The 27,278-nt window shown below is 43.3% G+C and overlaps 1 protein-coding gene across 1 annotated transcript; it reads left to right on the top strand.

The window, feature by feature from the left end:
• Positions 1-10,464: 10,464 nt before the first annotated feature.
• fam107b (family with sequence similarity 107 member B) lies at positions 10,465-26,846 on the top strand. The gene is made up of 4 exons (XM_084555004.1): positions 10,465-10,663; positions 22,300-22,471; positions 25,100-25,256; positions 25,455-26,846. Exons 2-4 carry the CDS (start codon positions 22,344-22,346, stop codon positions 25,572-25,574), a joined length of 405 nt encoding a protein of 134 aa, XP_084411130.1. The 5' UTR covers positions 10,465-10,663; positions 22,300-22,343; the 3' UTR covers positions 25,575-26,846.
• Positions 26,847-27,278: the final 432 nt, after the last annotated feature.

Below are 27,278 nucleotides of genomic sequence, written 5' to 3'. Positions count from 1 at the left end.
CACTGCATTTAACTGAGAGGTGTTTTTTTGTCCTCCCCGTTTATGTAGAGAGGTGGAAAAAAAGTATTACAAAAAATAACGTCAGCAGTAGTTCAGGAGAAAATCCTCCCACAGGCTGCACCATTGACTTGCTTTCCTGTAAGAGCTCATGTGGATAATTCATGACAGGCTGCATTAAAGTGAGTCACCATCAGAGGTGGCGTGACTCCCCTTTGTTCGTGGCAGGCAGGATGATTCCTGCTGTTATAGATGGCAGGTTTGGAATTGTACCTGTTCTGACAGAATTAACCCTTCCAGACATCGATTTCACTGAAGGAAACTTGCCAGAAATTTGTGTAGTTTGTTCTATTTCCGAGCAGCAGCAAATCCTTTTAAACAAGTATATAATGAAAACATAGGTCAGAAACTGCACCCGGCCCAAATTTCCCATATGACCAAGATACGGCGTTGTACAGTGTGTTTAAACATTAATCACTGATGATGCTTAAGTATTGTGTGTTTGCGATGGATGGAGATTTGCTTTATGTGTTTTATTATTTGTTTAACTGCACCCAGCACCACATTAACCTGCATTTTATTGGCATAGAAAACAACCCAAAACACAGTTAAAGAATAAGAACATCATGCTCTGCCTTGTGTCCTGCTGAGATTCATAGCATGTTGTCTTATGAAAAGAGCAATTTGACCAGTAGGCCATGATAAACTATTAATGCAAGTCTGCTTTATGCGATTGTATGAATATTTAAGCAGCCGTTGCCCAAAGGTTGCTGGGTTTCTCCTGTCTCACTCTTTCTGAGGAGTGATGCCAGTCCCCTCTCTCTCTCTCTCTCTCTCTCTCTCTCTCTCTCTCTCTCTCTCTCTCTCTCTCTCTCTCTCTCTCTCTCCTCCTTTCTCTTTCTCATCTGAGGCCTATCACTTACGGTGTTTGCCTGTAACTTGACCTCTCATATTCAACCATCTGTAACTCTCCAATAACCTTTACACTCTGGGCCCGCTGCTCCGTGATCAGATGAATTCATTTCACAATTGTGGCAAAGTGTAGGGCGAGCGTATTAGTGACTGACCCCGAGTCAGGCGGTAACCAGAGTCCAGATGGACCAGCGTGTGGCCCAGCCCCACCCACTAAGCTCACAACAGACCAGGGACTACCTGGCTGAGTAACGAGACACCCAGCAGCTCCCACACACACACACACACACACACACATGCACACAAAAACCCTGAGACACTCATAGACATGCAGGTTGTCAGGGAGGCAGACAAGGAGCTGTGAACAGCTGAGGACAGGGCGACACTCGACTGTATGCCAACCCAGAAAGAGTGGCTGGGGCCAATTAGAAGCAACCTTTTTGCTGTGGGCGAAAGAGAAGATGACTTGATGACAGATCAACCTACTGACCGAGGCGACTGACACAGTGTTGACTTTTAGGGATACACCGATGGGACATTCATGTGGCTGCTTCTGCACAAGTCATGCTTCCATGACCCAAGTAGCCGAGGATATTCGTTGGCTTGGATGACACTCAATGTGTTCTCTGGACACAGGAACATTTTTATTTCAGTAATTGTAAAAGTTTGTAAAAGTTTATCACACTTGAAAGACAGGAGGTGCATAGTTGAGTGGCCCAGACTCTACTCTAGTGCTTGATGACTGACACACCTCAGGAAACTCCAAACTCACCTAATGTCAGTGCAATTAGGATTTATTTTATTACCTCTCATGGTAATTTCTGAATCTCCCAGCATGCATGGATTTCCTTGCTCATCTCTAGGTCACTGTTTTGGTAACCCATCCGAAGTTGACACTGACCCAGCGCCCTCCGTGAAGTCAAACAACTCGAGGCACAGCAGAAACAACCACGGACCTCCAGCAGCAGATCCAGTCACATCCCAGCCAGAAACCCTGCCAGGCAGCCCGCGGGAATGTCAGCACCAACGACCTCAGAGGTCTCGCAGCTGCGTCTCCGCCCGCTCCACCAGGACCAGAAAACTAAATGGCACCAACTCTCTCAGCCACATGCAGGGCAAACATGAAGACGCGTGCTTCGAGTCGCCTCCACCCTGTCATATCCTCTACGAGAGCTCAGGGGATGATGAGCCGGAGCTGGAGTGCAGTCCTGAGCTGGAGCTGAAATATCCTCAAATCCCCAGGCCATCCATCATCATCAGACAACCTAAGGTAAGAAAACCAGTCCAGTATGTTCTCTTTATAACTGATACATTCATTAATAATTAATTTAACAAAATTTGATTTAAAATGTATAAATAAGTCTTACATTTAAATATTTTATTTGACTGATATGAGCTAATGAACTATTTTCGTGTAATTCATTAAATTACCACAAGGGGGGGTATTGAACCCAAAAAACTGTTGTTTATCCATTCTGCAGGGGGTTTACAGAGAACAGAGGCTCATCTCCTTCTGACAGGATTAAAGCCATTCATTTCTCAGTTGAGTGAAACTAAACCCTCTCTTCATCAATGAAGCGTAAAAAAACACCCGAAACTCCAAACGCACAAGTGCGCGCACACACACGCGCATTTTGTGGTCAGGGCGCTCAGTGACTGTAGATAGGATGTCAGTGAAATGTGTCCCGAACTCCTTGTTCAACATGACCTGTGTGTCCTGATCTCTCTAAACACCGTTGTCAGTCGGTGTTGGGTTTGTTTTTTCTTTCCTGTGAATTTCTTCTCAGGATTTTTCCTCTTTATCCCGGGGGGGAGGGTGGCACGTTATGTAAGCTGTGTCCTCAGGCCCTAATCAATAATTCTGATTAGCAGTGGAGACTGGAGAATAATGAGAAGGAGGAGGGGCACGTTTTGACACAAATCCCTGGAATGCCAAGTGTCCGTTACTTCATCCGAAAGGAGACATCTCATCAGCAGATGTTCGGACATCTGTTGTTGCTGATCCTTTTTAGGCCAGAGGAGTGTTATTTTGATACAGGCTGAGTCAACAAATGTGCCGTGAAAGTATTAAACGCACGGCTGATTTATTGTGACACAAGCTCGGTGTGAGAATTTTATGCTCCTGGAGTGACGCAACTCTGAGTCAACTGTCATCACTGCTCAACATATAAACTCACCCATTTATTACCGCAGGCTAGCCACAAAAATGAAACTGCACACTGAACAACAGTACAGTTTCAGCTACAAGCCCGTTTGTGTGCATAACTAACCTTTCACCCAGAATAGACATCAGTGTGCTGAATCACGATAGGGGGTCAGCTGAGCACACGGTTCTCACTTTCTGTGGAAACAGGAAAAAAGACTGCAGTGTTTACTGTTAACAAGGCAAATATTAATCATGTGCAACACGCGAGTTTGCTTCCCCATTTCACGGCATATCCGATAGAGGCTGACCAGCTGGAGCGAAGGCGTGATCTTATCATGCAGCATTCTTTATTTATCAGCTGACTGCTCACAGCCAAAAGCCTTAATGACTCCTGCCCTTAGTAATGTCCCCTATGTCCCCCCTATCAAGTGACTGAATGTGAATATACTGACATGAGGCCATAATGTGAGAAGACAGACAGTAGTGAGGTAAGCGTGTGACTAACAGAACTTCTGGGTGCGAGTTCAGTGTGTCACACCATGAGTGTAATTCTTCAGACTTAATCATTTGTGTTTTTGTTAAGACTTCCAGCACAGCAGATGCAGCTTTGATCTCATGGGCCCAAAGGGTTTATCTTTTTGTGCGGGTTGCCTGTGTGTATATCTCTGTGTGTGTCTCGGTATCAATGAGAGATAAATCCATCGTAGCATTTATCTCCAACCCCTCCCTCGAAGCCGGACATGTTTATGGTAGGTTTCCTTTGTTCAGAGCTGATGACTGTCATATCAGACACACAGAGGGACAAAGATTGCGCGGTTCATAAGCCAATGCTACACACACCTACAGAGCTACAGTCAGTGGTGAAAGATTATCTAACACTGTTATTAGGTAAATAGAGGGCTTGGTTGGAACAGGAATACAGAGAGCAAAGAACATGAACACCCCCAGGACAAACATTCCTTACTCGGTCAGTCCTGACACTGGCTCCAATCTGATACATAAAACATCACATAATGATTAGTTTGTCTGTTGGAACAGACATTTAGTAGTAAAGTATCTTTAAATTAGACCTCGTATTAACATTATTACTTGCAGTAATAAGTAGCATCACGAGTGACACAGTTTTATTTCTATATATGGTAATAAAAATAGATTAAGAAACTTAGTGGATATTATTAGATCATGCTGTTAAACATGGCTGCTGTCCTCAGTTTGTTGTGTTTTTGTGAGTGAATGTGAAAAATTAGGCTTGTCCTCAAATCCTTGGCTGCACCTTTTTTATCACCACATTACTACACCTTGCTTTATTCGGCCTCTCCAGGCATGTACTTACTGACGTGCCACCGGTCATGCCTATTAGATTAATGTGTTTGTTATTCAGTGATGACCTTACAATGACTGACAGTATCCTTTTGTGTTCCCGTCCCACGCACTCCCCTCAGGAATCAGAATTCCAGGAAACGGCGTCTGACAGGTCGGACTACAGAGAGACGGAGGACGGAGGGTTATCAGGTATGGAAAACAACACGGGCTTCCTCCCGCTTTCGCTTTCCGCTCCCATCTCCACCTCCAGATCTTCCAATGCGTCGAGTCTTTGGGCACAGATTTGGAAATGGAAACAGGCTTGAGCTATCGTCCGCTGACGGAAAAACAACTTGGATTTTTTTTGTGTGTGTGTAGAGAGAGACATATTTGGGAAAAGAATGTGTGAGGAAATGATCGGGTTCATGCAGTCTTGCCCCCAATGTGTCATTAAAGAAGAATTTTTGTTCCATAAATTGTCTAAGAATGGCTGTCAGCAGAAAATACTGAATCAAAACAAATCACAGTGTTTGACTTTGTGTGTGTTTAAATGCACAATTGTGTGTGTGTGGGTGTGCGTGTGTTCCCACACCTTGCCAGGATGTCTGAGATGAGTTGAGTGCTGGCGGTTACCTTGGCGATGAGTCTTGGGGCAAAGCACAGCGAGGGGTGGAGGGCTACAAATGGGTAAAAAGGATAGAGTTGAATGATTGATAATGTGATTGAGTGTGCATCTGCAAAGGCTTGTGTGAATCTGATCGTGTGCCAGCGGACAGTGCGTAACAAAGCCTTGGCATGCACAGTCCAAGGCCGCCCCGTGTGCACTCAACCTCTCCATCTTTTGTTTCCTAAACCCATTTTATGAGATTACAAAGAATGGAATTTTTAGGTGGGAGCCTGGGAGACATAAATATCTCACAAAATATGCAGTCTGGTGTAAAAACACCCCGACCGAAAATGGGTATTAATTGGATTTTATTTTGAAATATTGTAAGATGTCCTTTGCATTTAGCATCTGTACATGTGCCTCCTGCATGAAGAAAGGAAAACTAAATTACACTGCTGTCATTAGTGCTTTAATAACCCAACACAGTTGAGATGCTTTTAAAGGATTAACATCTTTAACTGTGCCTCCGTGCCACAAGCATCACGGCGTACGCACACGGACAGATCCAAAACAAGAGAACATCTGTTACATGTTGCTCTCTGAGAGTTACATTAATACAATGAACCCTGTAAGACTGGCAACTGAGGCCTCTTTATTTCCAATGGGAGAAATTTAAACAATACAAGCACACTTTTGCGCCCCCCCCCCCCCCCCCCCCCCTCCCCGTACAAGGATAAAACAGGAGAGATTACGATGCACCAGGGGGTAAAGTAAGTACAGAACCTCCTCTGTCTCTTTCTCTCTGACACATGCACCCAATTGTCACACTGACCTTGATTTCCTGCGGTCACAGTGTGTGCGTGTTATTGGAAGGGCCTTCCTGCTCTCTGCGTTGGAAATCCTGCTTATTCAGCTTATTCACACAAACACACGCAGATGAGGGGACGGACACAGGGAGAGACGTGCTTCTCTACACTGTAGCCTCCCGTAGGGGTTTTACCCAGACCTGCATCCTCTGCGTCTGTTTGGCTTCTGCGCAGTTTATGATTAACTTTTAAGATAATCCTGCCATTCAGGAATCGTCTATGTCGTCTCTGTTAAAGAGTGTATTTGATCTGTAAGTGTGCACAGGAAAGAAAAAAAAACTGCTTATTGTGGGTTTGTTTAGAAACTATAAAGGGCGGATAATAATTTTATTTGCACACACATGCAAAAGGTAAACATTGCCAATAGGTTGAACATGGGCGTACTGCATGATATTTGTTCAGCAATGATTCATGTCACAAACACACATGAAGGCAGTGTGTCCATGGCCGGAGTGGTAAAATAGACGAGGTAATTAAAAAGGCACTTTTGTCCAGCTCTGGAAATTTCACCATTACAATACTGTAACCCTTACAATACCGCCATCTGCCCTCATTGCTCTTGGCAGTCATTAGCCTAAGTGGAAAGACTCTGTACAGTAAAGCTCAATAAATCTGCGCGTCTCGACCAGTAATAACAGCCTCTGTGACATCTTCCAAGGACTCCAGTTAAATTACTGTATCTTGATCTTTGCATGTGCTCCGTGGCATGACATTCAAAGACATGCAAACACCAACACGCAGGCCAGGCATGCAAATGCAGGAAATGGCACGTGGCTTCTCATTTGCACTTTGGCTGCGCTTGACTAAATAGTTTTTCCTTTGAATATTTTTGAATTTGTGGTCATTTACCGGATACCACTATACGTGTGGTAGCACACACATAAGGGGAGATCAAACTGTGATAAGATATGATCGGCTGCCTTTATTTGCTCATCCTGGCTGCATTTTATTTTTCTCCTGCTATGTTTATCATGATGTTTGTTGTTAGTTGGCCTGGTAATAAGAAAGCAGAAGTATCAGAGAGAATGACAAAGCATAACTTTGGCTGAAAAAAAGGAAAGGAGAGAGCCTGAGCGGCTAATGAAGCCGGGGATGGAGAGATTTCACAAGTGTTCGGAGAGGCTGACGCAGCACTGACCTCACAAACCTCATCCAGCCAGGCACCATGGTACGCGTGTGCACGTTGTTAAGAGCCAGTGCTCCGTGCTCTTGTGTATCTGCGCAGAAAGGGACACTGTGGTGTGAGTCATCCAGCAGTGATTGAATTAGCTGAACTTTGGCTGCACACTCGCTGGGAGAAGAGGGGAAGGCTGAACGCATTACGTTACCCCAACAACTGGAGAACACATCTCGCAGACACAGACAGTGGGAGTGTCGGACAGACTTTATTAAAAAATCACACAGTCTCATTAAAGCTACACACAAAAAAAAACACACACACATCCTCTTCAGAATGAACTCATGTCCATGTGAGCGCAGAAAAACAATTTTTTTTTGTCGCAGTGGACTAATTCTTCCAAAACACATGTCAGCAGAGTTTTAGCTTGTGGTTTCTCCACCAGCGCGTTGAGGTTATATGCCATAAGATGTTGTCGGGTCAGACATGTGGGAGAAAAACAGTGGAAAGAATGCATTAAGTCTGCTTGGGATGGATGACTGAAAGAGAGAATAAAACTGTTTTTTTTTTTTTTTTCATCTCAAATTTAATCCAGGCCTCTTAAACATACACTGCTTCAGCATATGGTGGGCGTGCTGCTGGTATAAACCCCCAGTCTTTCAGAAGTAGGTCAAACACGTGGGGGGTGGTGTTTATGTACACTACAATTACATGCTGTTATTTACATCAGCTCCTTTCCTTTGCTGGTGCTATGCTCAGTACGGCTTTACATTCCCTATACAACACAATTAAGAAAATGTTTTCACCTTTCATATTTCTAGCGCCTCTTTGCTTTTCATTTTAGGTTGCTTTACTAGATAATAGAGCAACAAAATTGCACAATAATTAGGCACAGAAGTTCTAAGGCGTACGCTTGTTTACAGGAAGGCCTCTCCGTTGCCATGGTTTTCAGATAACTGGCGTATCCTGTTTAAAGGGGGGGGGCCTTAGAGACCCAAAAGAGAAAAAAAAAAACAAGAGGCCTCATTTATAAATGTGAACACACAGAAACTATGGGAAACCCTGGAGCGATAACAGGAACATCTGTCCCAGAAATTACCCTTTAGATTGAAGCAGTGTGTGTGACAGTTCCAGGCAATGACACGCAATGAGAAAGCCCTCCTGCACAAAAAACAACAACAACTTTATTTTTAGTGGTTGGGCATCACCTTTTATTCATAGTAAAGAATGTTTTCTCACCTAATCCGACCACTGTCTTGATGTGTAACTGCCCCCTTGAATATTTTCATCTGAGTTGTGGTTTAGAGGAATGAAGTGGAACTTGTCTGAAAGTGAAAAGCGGAAACTACTGACAGATGCAATATCTCGCCTCATCAGCTTGCTACACTTCCACTGGCTTGTCACCTTGGCAATGAGGAAACACTTTGTTCCGACTTTGTGGCAAAGGTTCTGCCTCAGTGTTCGAATTAGAAAACACAGAAATAGGCGTGGTCATTTCTCAGGTTTTGGGTTTAGGGTTTGAAATTCTGGGAAATGTGTGTATTCACTTCCTTCCCAACAGTTAGATGAGGATATATAGTTAATAAAGTTCATCATGTAAGAGTGGGTTCAACTTTGAGTCACTGAACAGAAACTCCCCAAAGTTTCCATTAGTTGCTTGACTGTTGGTGTTTTCCATCTAACTCTTCAAATGGTTCCTTTGAAGAGACGCAGAAAGACCAGAAGTCTTTTTAACACTAGGAGACATATCATGGTCCTCTAATAAAAGCTACCATTTATGGTGTCAGCAAGTTTCATTTCTTCACATAGCCAACAAATTTGCATACTTCCCAAATGGTCTAAGTCTAAGTTTAAGTTTAAGCACAACAAATAGCATGTAAGGCATGTGATAGTTGTTGTTCTGCCTTTAAGGTTTGTAATAAAACTTTTTCTCTCTTTTGTACAACCATGTGTGCACGCACACACACATACTCTATGTACACATCTGTTTCCTGCATGCTTGGAGCTCCAAGTGTGGTGGTCCCCGGAGGGTGTGTCCTCTCCGTCAGTGGCGACCCTTCTCATGACTCATCCCATTGTTCAGCACAACACTCTTACTCACTCCTGTCTTAAATTATGAGAGGGCTCATAGGAATGTTTTACTTCTGCGACGCCCCCTCCTCCCGCATGTTTAGATTTCGAACCAGACCCTTGGGCCGCTTTGAGCTCTTTCTGTAATTTCCAGTAAGTCTGCTCTGGTAGCTGTACAGCAACTTATCCGACAGGGACGGAGCCGAGTGAGAAATGGTCGAGAAGGATATTCCACTGAAATAAGCAAGGCGGTGTAAAGTGACAGATCACCATTAAACTCTGGGTTTCAGTGAGCCGGTTTAACAGAAGGATTGTGGATAAGCAGATCCACAGACCCTTCATCAGTAAGCAGATTACACTTTATTACAGAGAATGGTCAGGGTACTCTGTCTCTGACAAATAACAAAGGACAGAGATGTTCATATTCAGTAGTAGCTTCTGTTGTGGGTCTGTCATTTAGTTAGCAACGGAACAGAAGAAAGACGCTAATAAGCCCTGTAAAGATGAGGAGAAGGTTATGTAATCACTCCTGATGGGTTTGTAAAGATCACACTATGATCCAGTCTTTAAATAAAACTTTCAGGGTGAGGACATAAGTATATTGTTTGGGCTGCATAATACATAGTACATCTGACAAAAAAGCGGATGTATTACTAACGTGGTGATATAAGATAAGATAAGAAAAACCCCCTTGGGAACATTCAAGATGATACAGCAACATTTGAATAAGACACAGACGAAAATACAGTGATCTGCATATAAGCAGCTCATGTGCTATGAATGTAACAGTAAGAATTTATAAATAGATCTGGTGTATTCATATATACAGTTGATCTGTATGTACATTGGTAAGGAATAATTATCACCATATGCAATATGTACAGTAAATATGGAAATATACAGAATCTCAGCTTGTGCACATGAATGCATTATAATATAACAGTCCTAAATTAGATCTTAGCTTCATGAAGGCGATGCTATTCAGCATTTTTGTTTAAATAAACAAACAAATAAATAAAAATCTGGTGATTTAAGCATCTTGGAGGCTTTGTAGTACTATTGAATTGTATTGTGTTGTACTGAAACGTGTTTCTACTATTTTGACAACTCCATTGTAGTCAGTGGGCTAGGTTAAATAACACAACTAGTTTTGTGTTTAGTTTATATTACAATAAACTAAACACAAAATAAATGAACATTATAATATTCGTTGTGTCTACTATTTTGGCAAGTGAGTGCATTTGAAAATGTTGAAATATGTACTCGTCTTCACTTGTGTGCGCGTGTCTGAGAGCGTGCGCGCGCGCCCCCCAATCTACGCCCCGCCCTGCGCTCGAGGAGTCCCCGCTCATCTATCCCAGCGATGAAGAAAGAGGAGGGGGAGGAGCCCCTGCGTGACGTCACGCCATCCCTCCCACCCAGTTTAAATTTACATTTTCTATGGGTCCTGACTGAGAGTAGCGTGTGTGTGAGTGTGTGTGTGTGTGTGGGTGCGCGCCACGGCTATTGAGCAGTTTCCAAAAGGAGACACACCTCAACCCCGAAGAAGTGATACGGAGACGCACCGGTGTGGGCCGAAACCACTTTGTCATTTTAAATATTGAACAACTTGAGTTCTTGGAAGTCGCGTCGGGTTCGACTTTGAGGTAGGTGTGTGTATTGTGTTGGTGTAAGTGTGGCTGTGTGTGTGTCTGGAGCCCGTGCGTTTGTCGCGAGGTTGTTTCACCCAACAAAAGCGGCACGTTTCGGGCTGTCTCCCTTGACCCCTCACCGGCGGACAGGGGCAGCGGGTTTAGGTTTAAGAGGTTGGAGAGTGAAATAGCAGACCGAGGAGAGGGAGAATGAGATTGCAAAACACAAAACTCTTGCCTCATTGTCTCCTTTTGTTGCAGCGCACGACTGTAGCCGACGGGACAGTGGAGAACAAACACGCTGAGGTTGTTGTTCGGGATGTTCAGGACAACAGTTAGATTTCCTTCAGCGCAGACCGAGCATGGCAATTGATAGTTAGTGGAAAGAACAGCGGAAAAAAATTTGGGCTATTCAGATAAGATGTTATTGGGACTTAGATTGAATGCTTTATATGATATTAAATTTGGACATGGAATCACTTTTTTTTTTTAAAGTAATCCATCCCAAAATCACATATCAACATCTGAGGTGCTTACAGTCTGTAACAGAAGGCGTGCTCTGTTTGTGTGTTTGAGTTTCTGCAGCCTACAAGTAATAATAGCATCTTTATTGTTTGTGAGGCAAACATCAAAAGAAGACACCATATTTTATGGATGACCTGTGTCTGAATTCATTGTGTGTGAGTCAGACTGTGTGTAATAGCCCAACAATGACTACCGCCTTCTGTGTCAAAGCACATGGCTTCAGTCAGAGAGCTGACAAACTGAGCCTGTGCTGTCATCAGGCGTGCAGACCAACTGTAGTGTGAAGCGTTTGTGGCTTTAAAAAAAAAAAAGTGGCAACAGGTCAGCTCATCTCGAAACGTACGTGCATTTCTTTTTCACTCTCTGTCAAACTTTAACGAGAAGTTAAGCAAACAGGGCAGAAGGCAACTGGAGCTGTTTGCTGGGTGTAGGCTGAATAGCGGCCTGGCAAACACAGCAGATGATCGGTCTGAAGGTGAGGCAGTTTGATTCTGGGATGTGTTCTCGCGAAGAGAAAGGGACAAAAGCAGGTGGTACAAAATGAGCTTGCCTAGGTGCACGGCTTTCAAGAGTGTCCGTGCGGGTAAGTAGGGAGGGGAAAGTTCTCGCACATGTGTTAGTCATTTGGAGGGGAGTTTGCGAAACCATTTACATCTGTTTTCTGATCTTTGAACCCCCTCCTTCCCTCTTCTGTCTCTCTCTCTCTCTCTCTGTCTCTCTATTCTTGCTGTCTTCTGTTTCCCGTAAGGGCTGATGCTGTCACTGTGTGTGTATGTGTGTATCAGAGTGTATGTACGTGTGTGGTGGGTGTTAAAACGGAAATGCTGCGTGCTCCATTATTATTGCACTCGCAGGAATTTAAATATGTGAATGAAATGTCTGAGTTTCCATTTTGTGACGGCGAGTGTCCATTAGTGGTTCTGGTGCGTTTCTCAGAGGTATCATTACGGAATCGGAGTCCATGTAAAGCTGCTGAACTGACCTCAGGAAAGTCAAGGTATCTGGGTCAGGAATAGCTGCGTGTCCAGGACGGCTAGAGCAGGCGCCCGCATGTGTGTTGACATTATTATCTCCCACAGCCCTGCTCGTCCATCTGTGGGCACAGAATCTTCATTACTCAGCAGAATGCATTGAACCTTAAGACCCGCACCGCACGAGACACACTGTTACTGTGTGTGTGTCTATGCTCCTGGTTCTTAACTGACGTTTTGTCCACTGGCAGTGAAAGGCTACCTTGAAGCGAGTGTTTTTTAGGCCTTTTCCCTGCTAATGAGCCTTAAAGAGAGGTCTCTCTGTACTAAGAGTGGTGTCCTTTCGCCTCTACCAAACACTCCGCTCTGTCCAGGTTTTAAGTGCTGTTTCTGTTTCTCCTTTTTCTTAATATAAGGAATTACGATCCTACTGATTATTGTCTTAAGCTGGGGACACACTACTCAGCTTTCACAGTCTTGACAGATTTTGACCAGACTAGGAGTACACACCAACAGACTGGCTTCAGCAGATTTTTGTATGATGACTTAAACTGTCCCGATGAGGGCTCACAGACTACATGATTTGTCAGACCAACTCAAGCCAACATCAAACTCTCATGCAAACTCTGAACTGTATGCATCGCAACCAGCATTGTATAGGAACTCATGCTCCTGCCACACCTCGATTAATCTCTCCTCCACTTCTGTGGTCCAGGTTCACTTTGTCGCCACTCTTGCATTGTTGTTTTGATATCCCTGCTACTTCCCGTCGTCTTCTGACGCTATATCCTGTGTCCCCACCCCCTATTTTTTCACTGCCTGTTGGCAGCACGTGTTTGCCGTCTGGTCTGGTCATCCAGATCCGGCAACTGAGGTCGGGTGTGTTCTCCATCACACACTAACAGATTTATGTGCCGACTGGTGCAGACAACTGGGAATCCTCGGTAAAGTCTGGCAAAAAAAATCTCATGGTGTGTTCTCAGCCTAGGTTGGGTTCATTTGGGCTCAGAGGTTTGGTCTCAAATGCACTGTGACCACAAACTGAATCAAGGCCAAACCCGTTATTGTGACAATATTTTTTCAGTCGCTCCCTGTGAAAGCGTTACATTTTTACAAATGCAATACAATACTTTTTCATACAGGTGCCTGTAACTACTGTTTCAACAAAGGAACATGATCTCAGACACGTTAAGTCAGGACAATGTGATGACTTAAATCAAGAAATATCCGATTATTTAATCAAGAATACGCACAGCAGTTGTGATACATTTTAGTGGACAGTTAGGACCAACATCTGCTAACTAAACTGACTCGACTAAATCAAATTCAACAGATTCATGTGGTAAAACTCGGCAAGGCCGTAACGGATTGAATCATTCCCGTCACACTCCCTCCAATTTAATAATTAGTTTGGTTTAGTTGAAAATTAGCATCATTCCTCATTGTTATTATGTAGAAATGGATTCTGTAGAAATGAAAGCAAAGACCGACGATTTGTCATTTTGATTGCACAGGACGCGTGTCATGTAATTCCCCAGACTAGCAGCTGAGTGACAGCAGCTACCCCCCCTCCCCAAACCGCGTCCCATTAGGACAGGCGTGACGCTCGATTAAAACCGTGTGGATTAAACACCAAACCACTGATTATGGTGATTTATATACCTAGAGTCCAGTACAACATCGCTTTTTTTGCTGTACATCTCCCTACATCTTAATGACAAAGCAGACATGCATGACATTTGTTTTCAGTGCAATGTTTTGGACAGCTGTTGTGCATTTTGATCTGTTTTGACAGTATTGGACAGATTAGGTGGGTCACTGCCCCCTCTGTGCAGGGTGAGTGAAATATTATGATGCAATGCAAATACCAGCGATGCAATCACCGCAACCTACAGCAGGACAAAGGATGTGTTTACATTGCACTGTGGTTTTGTTGCCATGGTTTAGGACTGTGCCACAGCTCACGTAGTCATTCAGGGGCCCTGATAGAGAGCTAATGCATGGGGGGGTGGGGGTGGGGGGGGGAGATCAATTGACATGAAATTCAGACATGCAGAGGCTTCTTGTTTGGAAAAAAAAAAAAGCCCAGGACTTGCTATTGATATACTTATGAAAGAGTGGTAAGGTGCCTAGCAGGGACTAAAGCAGAGACATGTGCACACACACGTGTACAGAGACTCCCATTGATTTTCCTGCTGTTATGCTCGAGCTTCAATCACAATAAAGCTCCATTACTGCGCTGACCACTTGCATAGTCTTGGGGAATGGATGGCACACATGCATACACCCTGACTCTAAATGCTTTCCTCCTTGTGGCTTGTTAGGCTGAAGTATAGAGAGATTGGGAGACTCAGCTGCCTGTATTGGATTAAGCCAGCATCAAGATATATGTCCCTGTCTTATTATGAGCACAAACAGAAATATCCACCCACAAAAGAGACCCACTGCTTTCTTTTACAACCAGAAGCCAACCGGGCTTTCGGAATATATTGTCTTTGGAAACTTTCATCAGACAATGAAGCGACTTGATTGCCTGCTGCCCTGACTAAAAATAGGCCTGTGCATACCATATATTTTGTGTCTTGTCAAGCACAACGCATAGAATCAGAGGGAACAAAGCCTCTTCACTTGACCTGTTTTTGGACACCTGCTTACCTCACTATCTGTGTCTGTGTGTGCGTGCATGGTCAGCTAACACCCCTGTGTGTCTGTCTGGCTAACCGAGGCTTGTCTGGTTGCTCAAGGTAACAGTTGTTATTGGGGTTTTCTCTCCTGGCATGTAAACAAAGGAGAACCTCCCCAATGCTCCCTGGTGTGCCCTGCAGCCAATGAGATTTGAGATCCCATCTGGGCTCAGCCAGTAGACGGTGAGGAGGGGCGTCACTCGCCTCCATAAGCAGAAAAACAGCAGTAAAGCACAAAGCTTTGAATCTGGAACAGACAGCAGAACCATAACAAAGACTCTTCCTTTATGACTAAATGCCACTCCACGCTGCATGCGCCAGACAAAATAGGCTGTGGGTTTTTTTCTTATCTTATTTTATTATATGGCTTAACCACTACTAAAAAGACAGATATAGCATGTGTGTGAGGAATGTGGAGTAGATGGCCACGTGTTTACATCTCAATAAGGAGGAGCCACGTGCATGTGTTCTGCGAATAATTGTCTGGGTGTGTCTGTGTAGCATAAATGTCTGCATCCCGTGCATATGTCGTCCTCCTCTTCTGCCTCAGTCCACCTGTTCTCATCACGTCTATACTTATACGTACAGACCATGTGTCGGGGTCAGCTGTGAAGGAGTATAGGCCTGCCTTTTGTATTTGACTGACAGGTGTGACCCCCAAACTGTACCCCCCTTCACCAAATTATTCAGCACATGTGTTCTGAAGTTGTCAGCATTTTAACGTTCGAAAGAAAAGCGCTCATAGGGTGCACCCATATGCTTCTCACTCAGACATGTCGGTGTTCGAAGTTAGGCCTGTGTCTCTGTCTGCATGTCCGTGCATGCTGTTTGTGCCCGAAGCAATAATAACTGTGCAGTTTCATCACATTCCCACGGCGTGACTCAAAGTGGTGCCTTTGCCTTTTCAATCCATCCCATTCATTCTATAATCTGCTTCACCCCCGGCGCTCATACTGAGCGGCAACAGAACTGTGCACGACCCGCTGCATGAAATGACTTCAGTCAGTGCTTAGCACAAACTGTCAAACCAATGTTTCAATTGAGAGGGAAAGATTCTCTGTTTCTCTTGTCATTTTAATGACGTCTGCTGTGGAAGGACACAACCACTGGCGAATGTTGCTCATATTGCTCATTTTGCTCATATTGCTATCAACTCTTAAAAGATAGCCATAAAAGCAGTCAAGCTCTCATTGCAATCAGACAAGACCAAAGGCAACTACTGTGGTTATTCAAGAGCTGAAAGACTTAGGGGGGATGGGTGGTGACGAATTGCACAACAAGATCGCAAGAGATAGCCATTACTAAATTGATGAATGTGGTGGGGATTTCAGTTTTTAAAATGAACAACAAGAACTTATACTGTGTATAGCATAGACATGAGAAGCGAAGCTTCCTCTGTTTTTGGCTCTCGTCTGAAATTATACTGTATAACAAAGGACTTTGCGTTAAGGGGTAGTTTAAACTTCTATTTATCAGTTCCTCGTCCGCTTTTAGTGGTTTATCTCTGATCCCTGGAGAGCTTAGTTCCCTGAAACCCGTACAGTTAATAGTTGTGCAAGCTGACGGTGACAGAAAATGTAGTCAACCTGATTTTTGAGAAAGATCAGTGGAAACTCTTGCTAAATCTCTGATGGAAATTGTTGCAATGACGGCCAACGTGACCCCAGGTAGCAATACCACTAGCAACCACTCGATGACTGTAATTTATCACTTCAGCACATTTTGATGCATGGAACAAATTTAACTCAAATTTAACAGGCCCTGTGAGAGCGATCTTGGCAATTTGCAACCATATTGGAACATGGCCCCTAACCTAGCTAATCAGTGTAATGTAATGCAAACATTTAATTTTTTTTTTTAAAACAGTTCATCTATTAAGTGAGTGATTAATTAGTCCAGGTTCAGTAGAAAAAGTAGTTTGATTCAAACTGGAGGTTTTAGTATAAGTATTAGCTTAGCTGAGTAATGAAAGTTGCTCAGACTACCTTGATTGAACTTAATGTAGTGAGTTTATTATGATTAAAACATCCACAGACACGTACTGCGCGGCTTATGCCTCTGTCACATGAAGCACATTGTCCTTTCCCAGCGTGGGCGTTTCTGCTTGTTTGCGCATCTGCGCTTTATGAACCCTAAAACCCCGATTGTAAATTCCCATACCCCTGCATCTCCCTAGTGACATCATTGTATTGTGGGAGCAGGGCGAGCGCTTTCGGGGGTCAGTACATGATGAGGCTCACAGAATTCCCCAGTCCCTCTTCTCTTGTGCTCCAGACCCCCACTCCAAGGCAGGAAATACAGATTTAACCCCCAAACTCCCGGGCATACTTTTGAGGAACTATTTTTCTCTCTCTTTCTTTGTTTCTCCTTCAAGGCATCTCGTACTTCAGTCCTCTATGGATGTGAGATGTATTTGTGGTGTTAATATACTTGAATAAAGGTGACACTACTCATTTCTTGTGGACAGGTATTTGAGATAGTCTAAGCTGAAACTATTATATACTGTATAACAACGGCAAGAAGCGAACTCAGTGTGTTATCATGAGGCAGGCCTATAAATGAGCATGTGTACACTTGGTGCCTAAAATCTTATTGTCACTACTACACACTTAATGATTCTCCTTCACTTTTTCTACCGTTTTCTCACACCCACACTACTGCTCTCCCTCCCCCATCGTCCCTCAACTGTCCGTTAAAAGCCCATCTATCTCTGCGTTTTAATTAGGGCCTCCCCTGTTTATGGCTGAATGGCCGCTTCATTAACAGGAAGGCTAGGAGATGCCCGGATCTGCCCAGCTTGTAACACGCAGCAAGAGGGGGGAAAGTGTGTGTGTGTGTGTGTGTGTGTGTGTGGCAGAGAGAGACGGAGAGAGAGAGAGAGAATGGGGTGTGGGGTTTGCTTTAGGGGTATTGATGACGCAATTTCCCCTGAGGGGTGGACCTCCCATCTGTGAGTGGAATAGACATGATCTAGCCAAAAAGAAAGAGAGAGGATATGTGGGACAAGGAAGAGGATAATAAATCGCACATTTGTTCTGATCATGCTCGTATATTATGGGTCCGATTCATGCATGTCTGCAATATATACATCATCAGAAAATAAAAAATAAAATAAAACAAAATAAAGGTGTCTTTTATTCACAAAAGGACAACTAGTAATTAAACAAACAACTGCGTTCTTGAGTAATCAAAGCTGGAATTGCGGTCGCCTTCTTCTGTTCCATTTCATAAATACATTGATATCAATGAGCAGTCTTTTGACTCTGGCCTTTGTCATGTTAGATGTGTCCATCGTGAGCTTACATTAAAACTGGACACCAAAATGCTGATCAGTCCTTTTTTTTGTAATCCTGACCCCAGTGCACCTTTGTGTCGGACACTGTGGAAAACAAATCCTGCCTCTCAGATGATGGAGTGGGTGTGGTCAGCCATGTGTTCGCAACCAATGACGGCTGACTGGCCAGCCCCTCCCTGTGCAGATCTCTGGACGGTTTGCGCCTGCATCCTAGAGGAGAACTGTGGGGTCAGATGGTGAAGCAGGCCACCAGCTGCTCTCCTCGCCTTCATTTTCTCAGAACTACTACGTGACTCATGATGGGCTAAACCATGTCATTATTCAGTATTTGGTTCCCTATGTCTTTCCATGTCTTTTTTTTTTTTAACTCGGTCTATCAGTCCTGGATCCTAACATAAGTATATCTACTTATTATTTCTTCTTGTTCATGTCAGTAACAATCTATTTTTCTTGATAGTCTGTCTTTCTTAGAGTATCCACAGAATTGTTTGTCTGGCCAATTTAGGTTTTCCTTCTCCATCCCTAATCACTAGTCCATCTGTGCGTTTCCCTTTTGAGTTACATCAGAAACTGCTTTTCAGGCACAGATATATATTTTTTTATATATATATATATATAAATGGATACATACGTTTGTATGGAAAATTAAGCACAAAGAGTTAAGGTGCTGGAAACTACATGCAGAAAGAAGCTTTGAAGCCATTCTGAACGTTCATGAACTTCAGAGTTGTGAGGTGGTTTCCTGTGTGGTCCCCACTACAAGTCACACCTTAAATGTACACCTTAAATATAGTCATTAGATCAGTTGTTAGATTCTAATAATTGTAGCCACGTTAAAGTTGTTTTTAAGGCCTTTATGTCCGTTGTGAAATGTCTTGTCATTGCTAATTGCCATAATTTATGTCCTCAAAGTGCCGTGTCACCGTGAAGCGTGTGATGGCAGATCTCCATGGCGACATAGAGGAAATTGAGAGATGGTGCGAGTTATGAATGCAATTCAGTGTGTGCATGCATTGGCTCACAGAGCGGAGCTGACCACGATGATGCAATCACTTGGCACAATGCAACCACTCAATCCTCCCGAGATCGGTCATTCTATCAGCCCTAATGCAACCTGCCAACGTGGGGTACGCCTTCACACTCAGGCACTAGCGCAAACACGTTGATTGAATTGCTTCTTTCTCGTTTTTTCTATACCGCAAAAACTGTTTTTGTTTTTTCTTTCGGTTCAGTTTAAGTTCTGTATAGATTTAACTTTCTACACTACTTTTATGTCTCATTTCTCCTCGCATAAATTGATATTTCCTATTGTCAGATGTTTCAAAAATGTGACATTTCACAGCATGTAAGATCACAGTCAAGCACAGGTCATGAGGTTGACAGTGGGAGAGAGATGTAAACGGAGAGCAGCAGTCCTCGACTTATTCTCTCTTCCTTCTGACCCAGTTTTTCGCCCTTTGTTTCCACTGCTTTCACCAACTTTCTTCTCATTTAGCCACTGAGTGCTTGGACATCCTGAAACATCTTGAGAGAGTGGTCATTTGGAGGTTCATTATCTGTGGCTGTCGTCTCTGCAGCGGGGCTGTGTTTCCAAAACCAATAAACAAACTCTTTTAATGAGATTCCTGGAACAGCAGTTCTGTACAGTTGTGCTGTTACCCCTGACATGCTTTATACATGTTCTGGCATGTAAAAGGATGTGCAGAGATGGCAAGACACTGCAGTAGGAAAGACTGTGAGTCACAAAATGCTCGTATTTATCTGTCTGATACTGGAACGTGCTAAATTGGCTATCTATATTACTCTTTAGGTGTTGGCCTTCAGCTGATAGTTAAACATGCTATCTACGTAGCTGCTAAGTAAAGCCAGACGGCACATCAAATAAAACACGTAAAGCTACCAGTGATATGGCTGGGCTTTAAGCAGTCCTCCAATTTGAGGTTGCAGGCCCCTTTTGAACTCCCTATGTTACTTCCCCTCTCCCCCTGGGCACAGGAAGTCGGAGCAGATGTGTTAAGCTAACGGACACTTTGACAACACTGCCAGTCTGTAAGTTCCTCTACCCCTTCTACCCAGCATTAGCAGAAACAACCTTTTGATGTGCGCGGCACATGCAGGCTCGCAGGCAGCTCCTGGTTTCAACCACAATCTGCCCTGCCAATCTCTGACATCTCACATTTAGAAATGCTCTCAATATGTCCTTGCTGTATCGCAAAATGTACTGCGGCTACCAAGTTCCTTGCAATGTCATATTGAGACACCAGTTCACTGGCCTTTAAAACGCTATATTTACCAAATTGACCCCAAAAATTGGGTTACGTAAGATAACGATTTAATACAACCGTTGTATACACAGATACTAAGATTCGTGAAGGCCACATGCGTTGGTAAACACATTTTTTTTTAAAGGGTGAATAGCCAGAGAGTACCCACAACCACGAAGGTATCATAACAGGCTATTAAAAAAAAAAGAAGCAGCAATTCCACCTGTCAACATATTCTATTGTATTCATTAAGTATACGTATTAAGTGGCATCGCTCTCTCTTTGTTCTGCACCCTTTGCTGGCACACAATGTTTATCTTCTTTGTTATGTAACTGACATGGTTTCCTTTCTGGGGTGCTAACCTGGCGACCTCTAGCGGTGGCTTTAGCTAATTACTCCCATCCTTTGAAGACAGGGAACACAATGTTTTGAAACTGAGGACACTCTCTTCCCCCCTCTCCTCTTCCTTTTGTTTCTAGCACGTGCAGTGTTACACATCTGTAGCCCGACTGATTGTGACTGGCCCGTTCAAGATCGAAAAAACATTTGTCTTTGTTTTCACTCTTTATCAGTTTGTCCTTATCAGTCTCAGACAGAAGAGGCCTGTAACCAAGCAACGCCTTGAAATCCAAAGGCATGGGCAGCATGATTGTTGAGTCATTCCTCTGAGTGTGGGAACAGAATGGCGTGTGACTTTGTCAGCTAATATAAACAGCTTATTTAGTAGCAGACTATTCAAACCACTTTACTGTGTTTTTAAAACGTACTTTATGTCACTAAGATTCTATTTGTGTATTGTCAAGACTAAAATACAGTGAAATGAGCAAATAAACAAATATTTTGTTTTTGCCAGGGGGATAAATAGTCCTAAACAGCAAGGGATGTGCTTTGAAAGTGAGTGGGACAGAGTAGATGATGGAGGGAACACACAGAGAGAGGGAGGGAGGGAGAAGGAGAGGGAGAGAGAGAGCTGTATGTGAGCGTAGCTATAAAACAGATGACTCTGAACGCCAACCAGCTCAGTCGCGGACAGCTGTGTGGGACAAAGCATCTCTCCTACGCGTTGGCTCTGCAACGCACTGATAAACAGGACAGCGTGCTTTAACAGCTTTTCTCGGAAAATCTGTCGCGAATCAGAGTAGCGGCGATGACGACCATGTTCAGATACCCCGTCTTTCCTCATCTGCAGGGTGAGTTGATGCAAGATGTGCAGTTTTATGCAAGCAGATAAAAGTCAAGTACTGAACGGTTTTACGGCTCACAGCTCTTAGGCACTTGTTATGGCGTATTTGGCTTCTTGGTTTATCATTTAGAAGTTCACGATGAATCATTCTTTATCTGAAGTAAACAGATTTAAACGAGGCACTAGCCATCAATTCAGATCAAATTAGGAATGTTTTCACCCTGCAAAGCAGACTGGCCGTACACAACAGTAGTTGCTGTATACAGTGATTAACTCTGTGTGTTGTATATTGTGTGCGTGTTGATCAAAGAGAGCAGTAGGTGAAAAGATGAGAGTTTCCATGTGTTATGTGCATGTAAATGTAGATGTTTCTAGATCAAACTACACTAGGGAATATTTCCATAACTATCTGATTCATCCCTTCATTATTTGCGTATGTTCTTTCATATGATCTGACGTGGGGATGAAATGTTCCTCATCACTCAGTGAGGAACAATTATGTAATTCCAGTGCTGAGTCCCCTCATCACTATAGAGACCATTCAAAAACTCTGTGCTCGTGCCAGGGGATCAGGCAGATGCTCATACCAGAGGTTTAATTTCAGAGAAAAAAAAATAAAACCTTTCTAACGCACTGTCACCACAGCGGCAAATACTTTGTGTTCTGACCTAGTTCTGGTTTTATTTAAGTCTCTTTTTCCCTCTCCCCCCCCCCCCCTGTTGATTCAGATCGGTGTGATCCTGGTCTGTCGCTGTCACCAGGGAGGAGTGTCATGGCGGAACCGGACTATCTGGACGGAGACTGTGAGGAGCTGATCAGACCCAAGAAGCTGATCAACCCGGTCAAGACCTCGCGCAACCACCAGGACATGCACCGAGAGTTGCTCATGAACCAGAAGAGGTCAGGGGAGACAGAAAAATGCACCTTCAGTCCCTCTCAGTGACTATTGTTTATGTTTGTCTTATCGTTCCCGGGATACCTTTTATTTTACAACCTGAGATTTTTATTGTGGTTTATGGCACGTAAACAAACCAGATTGGTGGCAAACAAAGATTGCAGACTTAAATTGGAATGATAAGGGAGCAACAAGCGAAGCTTATTCATGTGCCGCTCATGACCACGGTTTATTCTTTTATGGTTGGTAAATCTCCCCTGCTTCCCAGCAATTTCTTGTTCGTCAAGTTTACTGAGGTCAACAGCATCGGGCTTTTCCCTATTCAAAATACGTTAGACACAGGAAAACAGCACAGACAGTGTCCAGATCCTGGCTAATTTAGTTGCATCTGTACTGATGAGTTAATCCAGTAACACTGCCGCTTTCATCTAACCGGTCTTGTATTCGTACAGGCTGTACTGATGCTTCTGCTGTGTGTCGGCGTGGCTCACCCCACTGGTCCATTTAACCTCCAGCAGCAGTATTACATAAAGCTCAGGATATGAAACTTTCAGAGCTATTATATAAAAACCTTGAGTGCATTAGCTTGTCAATAATGGGTTACGTAAAGGTCACACGTACAGTATATGCTGCACAGGATGAAACTGGCCCGGGCTCTCATGCTAGGTCGTACATCAGAGGGTTTAATGCAAGTGTGTGTGAGCATCCATCACAGTGTGGGCCTGTGAGCATTAAATGTTGGTGTTTTCTCTCACCATACTGTGCTAGCAGCTTTGTGCCTGATCTATAAATAGCTGAGTAAACACACATGCTGTTGACAGCTGTTGCACCACAGCAGCAATGCTCTGTGGTCAGTGAGTGAGGTGCTTTTGTATTGATGAAGCCAGCAGTATTAAAGCCAGGAACAAATTTAAGAAAAATACAATAAATAAATAAATAAATAAATAAATAATAGGATTTTGCAGTTTCATGTGCTGCAGAATATTGTTTCTGGTCGTCTAGACAAAGCTTGTGAGATCTGAAGGGGGATCAGCCTGTTTTGATTGGGCTTTTTAACATGTACGGAAATACAAAAAGCTTGTCTGCACAGTGGATTAGTCACAGCGATGAATGTGGGGAGGGCTTGGTGGGTGGATGGATGGATGCTCGGTTGGATGGCTGTATCGGTAGAGGAAAAAAAAAAATAAATGTGTTATGTAATCGAAATTACAAAACTAGCTGAGGGGCTTTCTCTGTCTTTGAGGACATCAGCAGCGATGACCCTTCCTACACACAAACAGCACACATGCAAAGGAATTCCAGAAATTCAGCCACCAAGACTGGCGAGGCGGTCGATCAGATGGAGGTGCTGGTGTGTGGGATTTTAGAACACACATTCCCCCCCCAGCCTGCTAGATGCCATGCACTTACGTGTGAGTGCGTGCGTTTGGGGAGCGTCTGTGATTATTTAAACATCGCCCACTCTGAGGCACGAGAAGAGTCAGCATCTTTATAGCCCGTCTTATCGTCGTCAGTGGCCTCGACCTCCCGCCTTTCTGCTCGAGGTGCTTAAAAACAGCCCCGACCCGTTCCCATGTTTAACCCTCTGCTCTGCTTCAGCTCGCTAAGTGCTTTCATAAGACCCTCGCTGACATGAAAGCGGGGCATTTAACCGCGGCGGTGACTCCAGTTAACGTAGTGCCTCGTTTAAATCAACTCCTGCTGCATCTTGGAACATCGTGTGCTCGGTTATGTAATCTCCAGGATTTAATAATGCATTCAATAAAGGCATTGTTGTTGCCAGGCTATAGTCAGGTAGGCTGTGTTTTCATTGAAGAACGTGTACAGTGAGGCTGTCACGAAAAATCATTTACCAGAAGGAAACTAATCTGGATCATAAAATGAATGAAGGGCATGGAGGAGATTGAATTTTTGAGCAAGCACAGCTTCTATCCTTCGAATACATTTTTTTTTTTTCTACTTGTGTGGCACTTTGCTGTGGCCATAATCCTTTGCGGGCTTTGCTGTTCATAGATTTTTGTCTTTTATAGCTGACTCCAACCCCTCTCTGTTCCCGTCATTCTTAATTACTTTTATACGTAATGCTCATCCTCAACCCCCAATTTGAAGGAGTTTGGAGCATTACGTAACATTTGGTATTTTTGCTCCTATTCGCAGGGAACTCTCAGATTTTACTAAGACGTCTCTATCTTCTCTTTGAGTGTGGCTGCACAAAACTAGGCAGTTATGTAACAAAAGTCAGTGGTTTCCAAGAGCAATTCCATGTAAGGGATGTATTTGCTGATAGTTTTAGGTTGTTATTTGAGCACTGAGAGCAAGAAATGAATACAAGGAGAAAAAGGAGCATGATTGCAACTGAATTTTCCAAAGTCAGTTCCAGTTCAGGAGGCCACCACGAAGCAGATTGGTAAATATGGACCAATCTCTGATTGGCTCAAAATCAAAACCTTCCTTGAACAAACTTGACATGTTTAATCCAGAACATCTAATAACAGATCTGCACGTCATACTGGATTGAGGTCATGGTTGTCGTCTCTTATGCATGCGTGCAAGCCTCTGAATGGTGCTCTGCAGATGTTGTTCATTAGGTTTTATTCTAGTAACGTGCTGTTTCTCTGATTGATTCTGCACAGGGGTCTGGCTCCTCAGAACAAACCCGAACTCCAGAAGGTGCTTGAGAAGAGAAAGAGGGAGCAAGTTCTCAAGGCTCAGAAGGAGGAGCAGGAGGCACACAAGAAGAGGAGCGACCTGGAGATAGAGCTCATGAAAAGACAACAGAAACTAGAGCAGGTAAATCACTTCTATAGGTAAAGTGTCAATTAAATGCATAATTGATATAGATCCACACTTTTTTTTTTTGTGTAAGTCACTTTGCTTTGCATTCTTTCCAGTCTGATAAATGGCATTCAATTCAGTATTAACTCAATTACTATAACCCCTTTATTTGAGCTTCATTATTGAAAACAGATTATTGCTTTTTTCTTGCAGCTGGAGCTGGAGCAGCAGAAAAACGAAGAAGAACAGGAGAACACCCCCGAGTTTGTGAAGATGAAGGGCAACCTGCGCAGGACCAAACAGGAGGCGGACGAGGAGGAACGAACCACCTAAAAACCAGCAGGGGTGTCTGGGTCTTGCTGACTGTGTGTGTGTTGAGGAGCACAGATGCGTCAGTAGTGTATGTACAAAAGAGAGAGTGTGTTGTGTCTGTGGCACACGGTGGTGACCTGACCGTGGTCCAACATGAACTTCCTGGCTTTCCCAACCTAGCTGTTCCTTCCTGCAGTGAGGAGAGAGACTTTACAGACTAAAGACCCCCCCTCTGTCTGCCTGCGACAGACCGCCAGTACTCACGCCCATCCAGCAGCACACAGCACCCCCGCAGGAGGGACCTAACACAGACATGTTACACGCTTTTCAGTAAGGGCGGGCACGCTTCCAATAATGTGTGATGGAGAAACAACCAAACAGGAGTTTTCATCCCCTCTGTTCACACTTTTTTCTCCGCAGCAAGCTGTCATTTCTATTTACTGTTATCGATGTTGTCATTGTTGTTTTATTTTTTTTTTATTTTTTTTTGTTTGTTCTCATCTTCAGAATCAAAAGGAAAGTGGACACTGGATATGGACTCTTGAAGCTGTGTAATATAAAAGCCAAACAAATGTGCTTTTGTTATTTATGTTTGTAGCTTTTAGCCATGGTGTAGGGGTGGACACTTTTAGTCATTCTGTATTTTAGTTTGTTTTACAGCATAGTTCGTGAAACCAGAACAAAGGGAGTGTGTGGTTGTGTGAGACACTCAAGTTTGCTTCATAATTATATATATATTTTTTTTAATTCTAAACATGCCATTTCCTCAGCTAATGCAATGTTCAGCAATAGATGAACTCCCAGGCATGAGAGTGATTTTTTTTCTTTATATATTCTGTTGTTTTGTATGAATAAAAGTGTTACTGAATAAATAATTTAAGTTTCCGTTAGGTTGGTCAATAAGAAAAAGGCCTGAGGCGTGTGTTCAGTCTTTGTGTGCTTTTCTGAACAAAGGCTTTGGCAGAATCCAGGAAGTAAAATTGAAAAAGTACCCATGTACGATACTCTAATGACTGGTAGTCCTACGAATATCAGCGTAGCTACTGAAACGACTTGGACGTGCAGCCTGGAACTGTATCTGTGCAGTATTTTCTTTCTAATTGCAATAAAGCCCTGGAATTAGAGAAATCAGTTAATCTGAAATAAGTGTTAACTGCAAAACAAGTAAATTTGTATGTGTAGCGTACGCCTTCACCTGGTTTGTGGATCTCTAAGAAACTATGGAAAGAACATAACATAACCCTGTGTTCCTATCCGGAATCGTCTTTTCAATAAATCCAGTTTTAATTTTAAGACCTTCCATTTTATTTTATTGCTGGACGTGTCTGTGCATGTGTTAGTCATACAAAAATAATAGCGAGGCAGTATGCTTATCGAGTCATTGCCGCGATAAGCTCAGTTTATTTAGTTTGGAACTGACGGCAGCGCAAGTCTGGATGTTGAGTGTAGTTAGATGGAGTCTTGATTAGATTGCTGTAGGTTTTCCGTGACACATTTACAAATCTGGAAAGTATCACAGTTGTAATCAGTCATCTGATAGTGTATTTAGTAGTATTTGGATTTAAATTACTTTTAATTTTAAGTTTAGTTTTAAATAATTTTCATATTGACATTGTTTGCCAATTAAAAAGAAAGAATTTCTGCTTTTGTTGGATAAAACAGCATAGCAAATGCTGGTGGAAAATTAAAAATGAGCGGAGTATATCAATTATCAGTTCAAAATCA

Source organism: Chelon labrosus (genome assembly GCF_963514085.1).
Source record: "Chelon labrosus genome assembly, chromosome: 11".
Lineage (NCBI taxonomy): Eukaryota > Metazoa > Chordata > Actinopteri > Mugiliformes > Mugilidae > Chelon > Chelon labrosus.
Note: the sequence above shows the minus strand (reverse complement) of the source record. Positions and strands in the feature narration are given on the sequence as shown.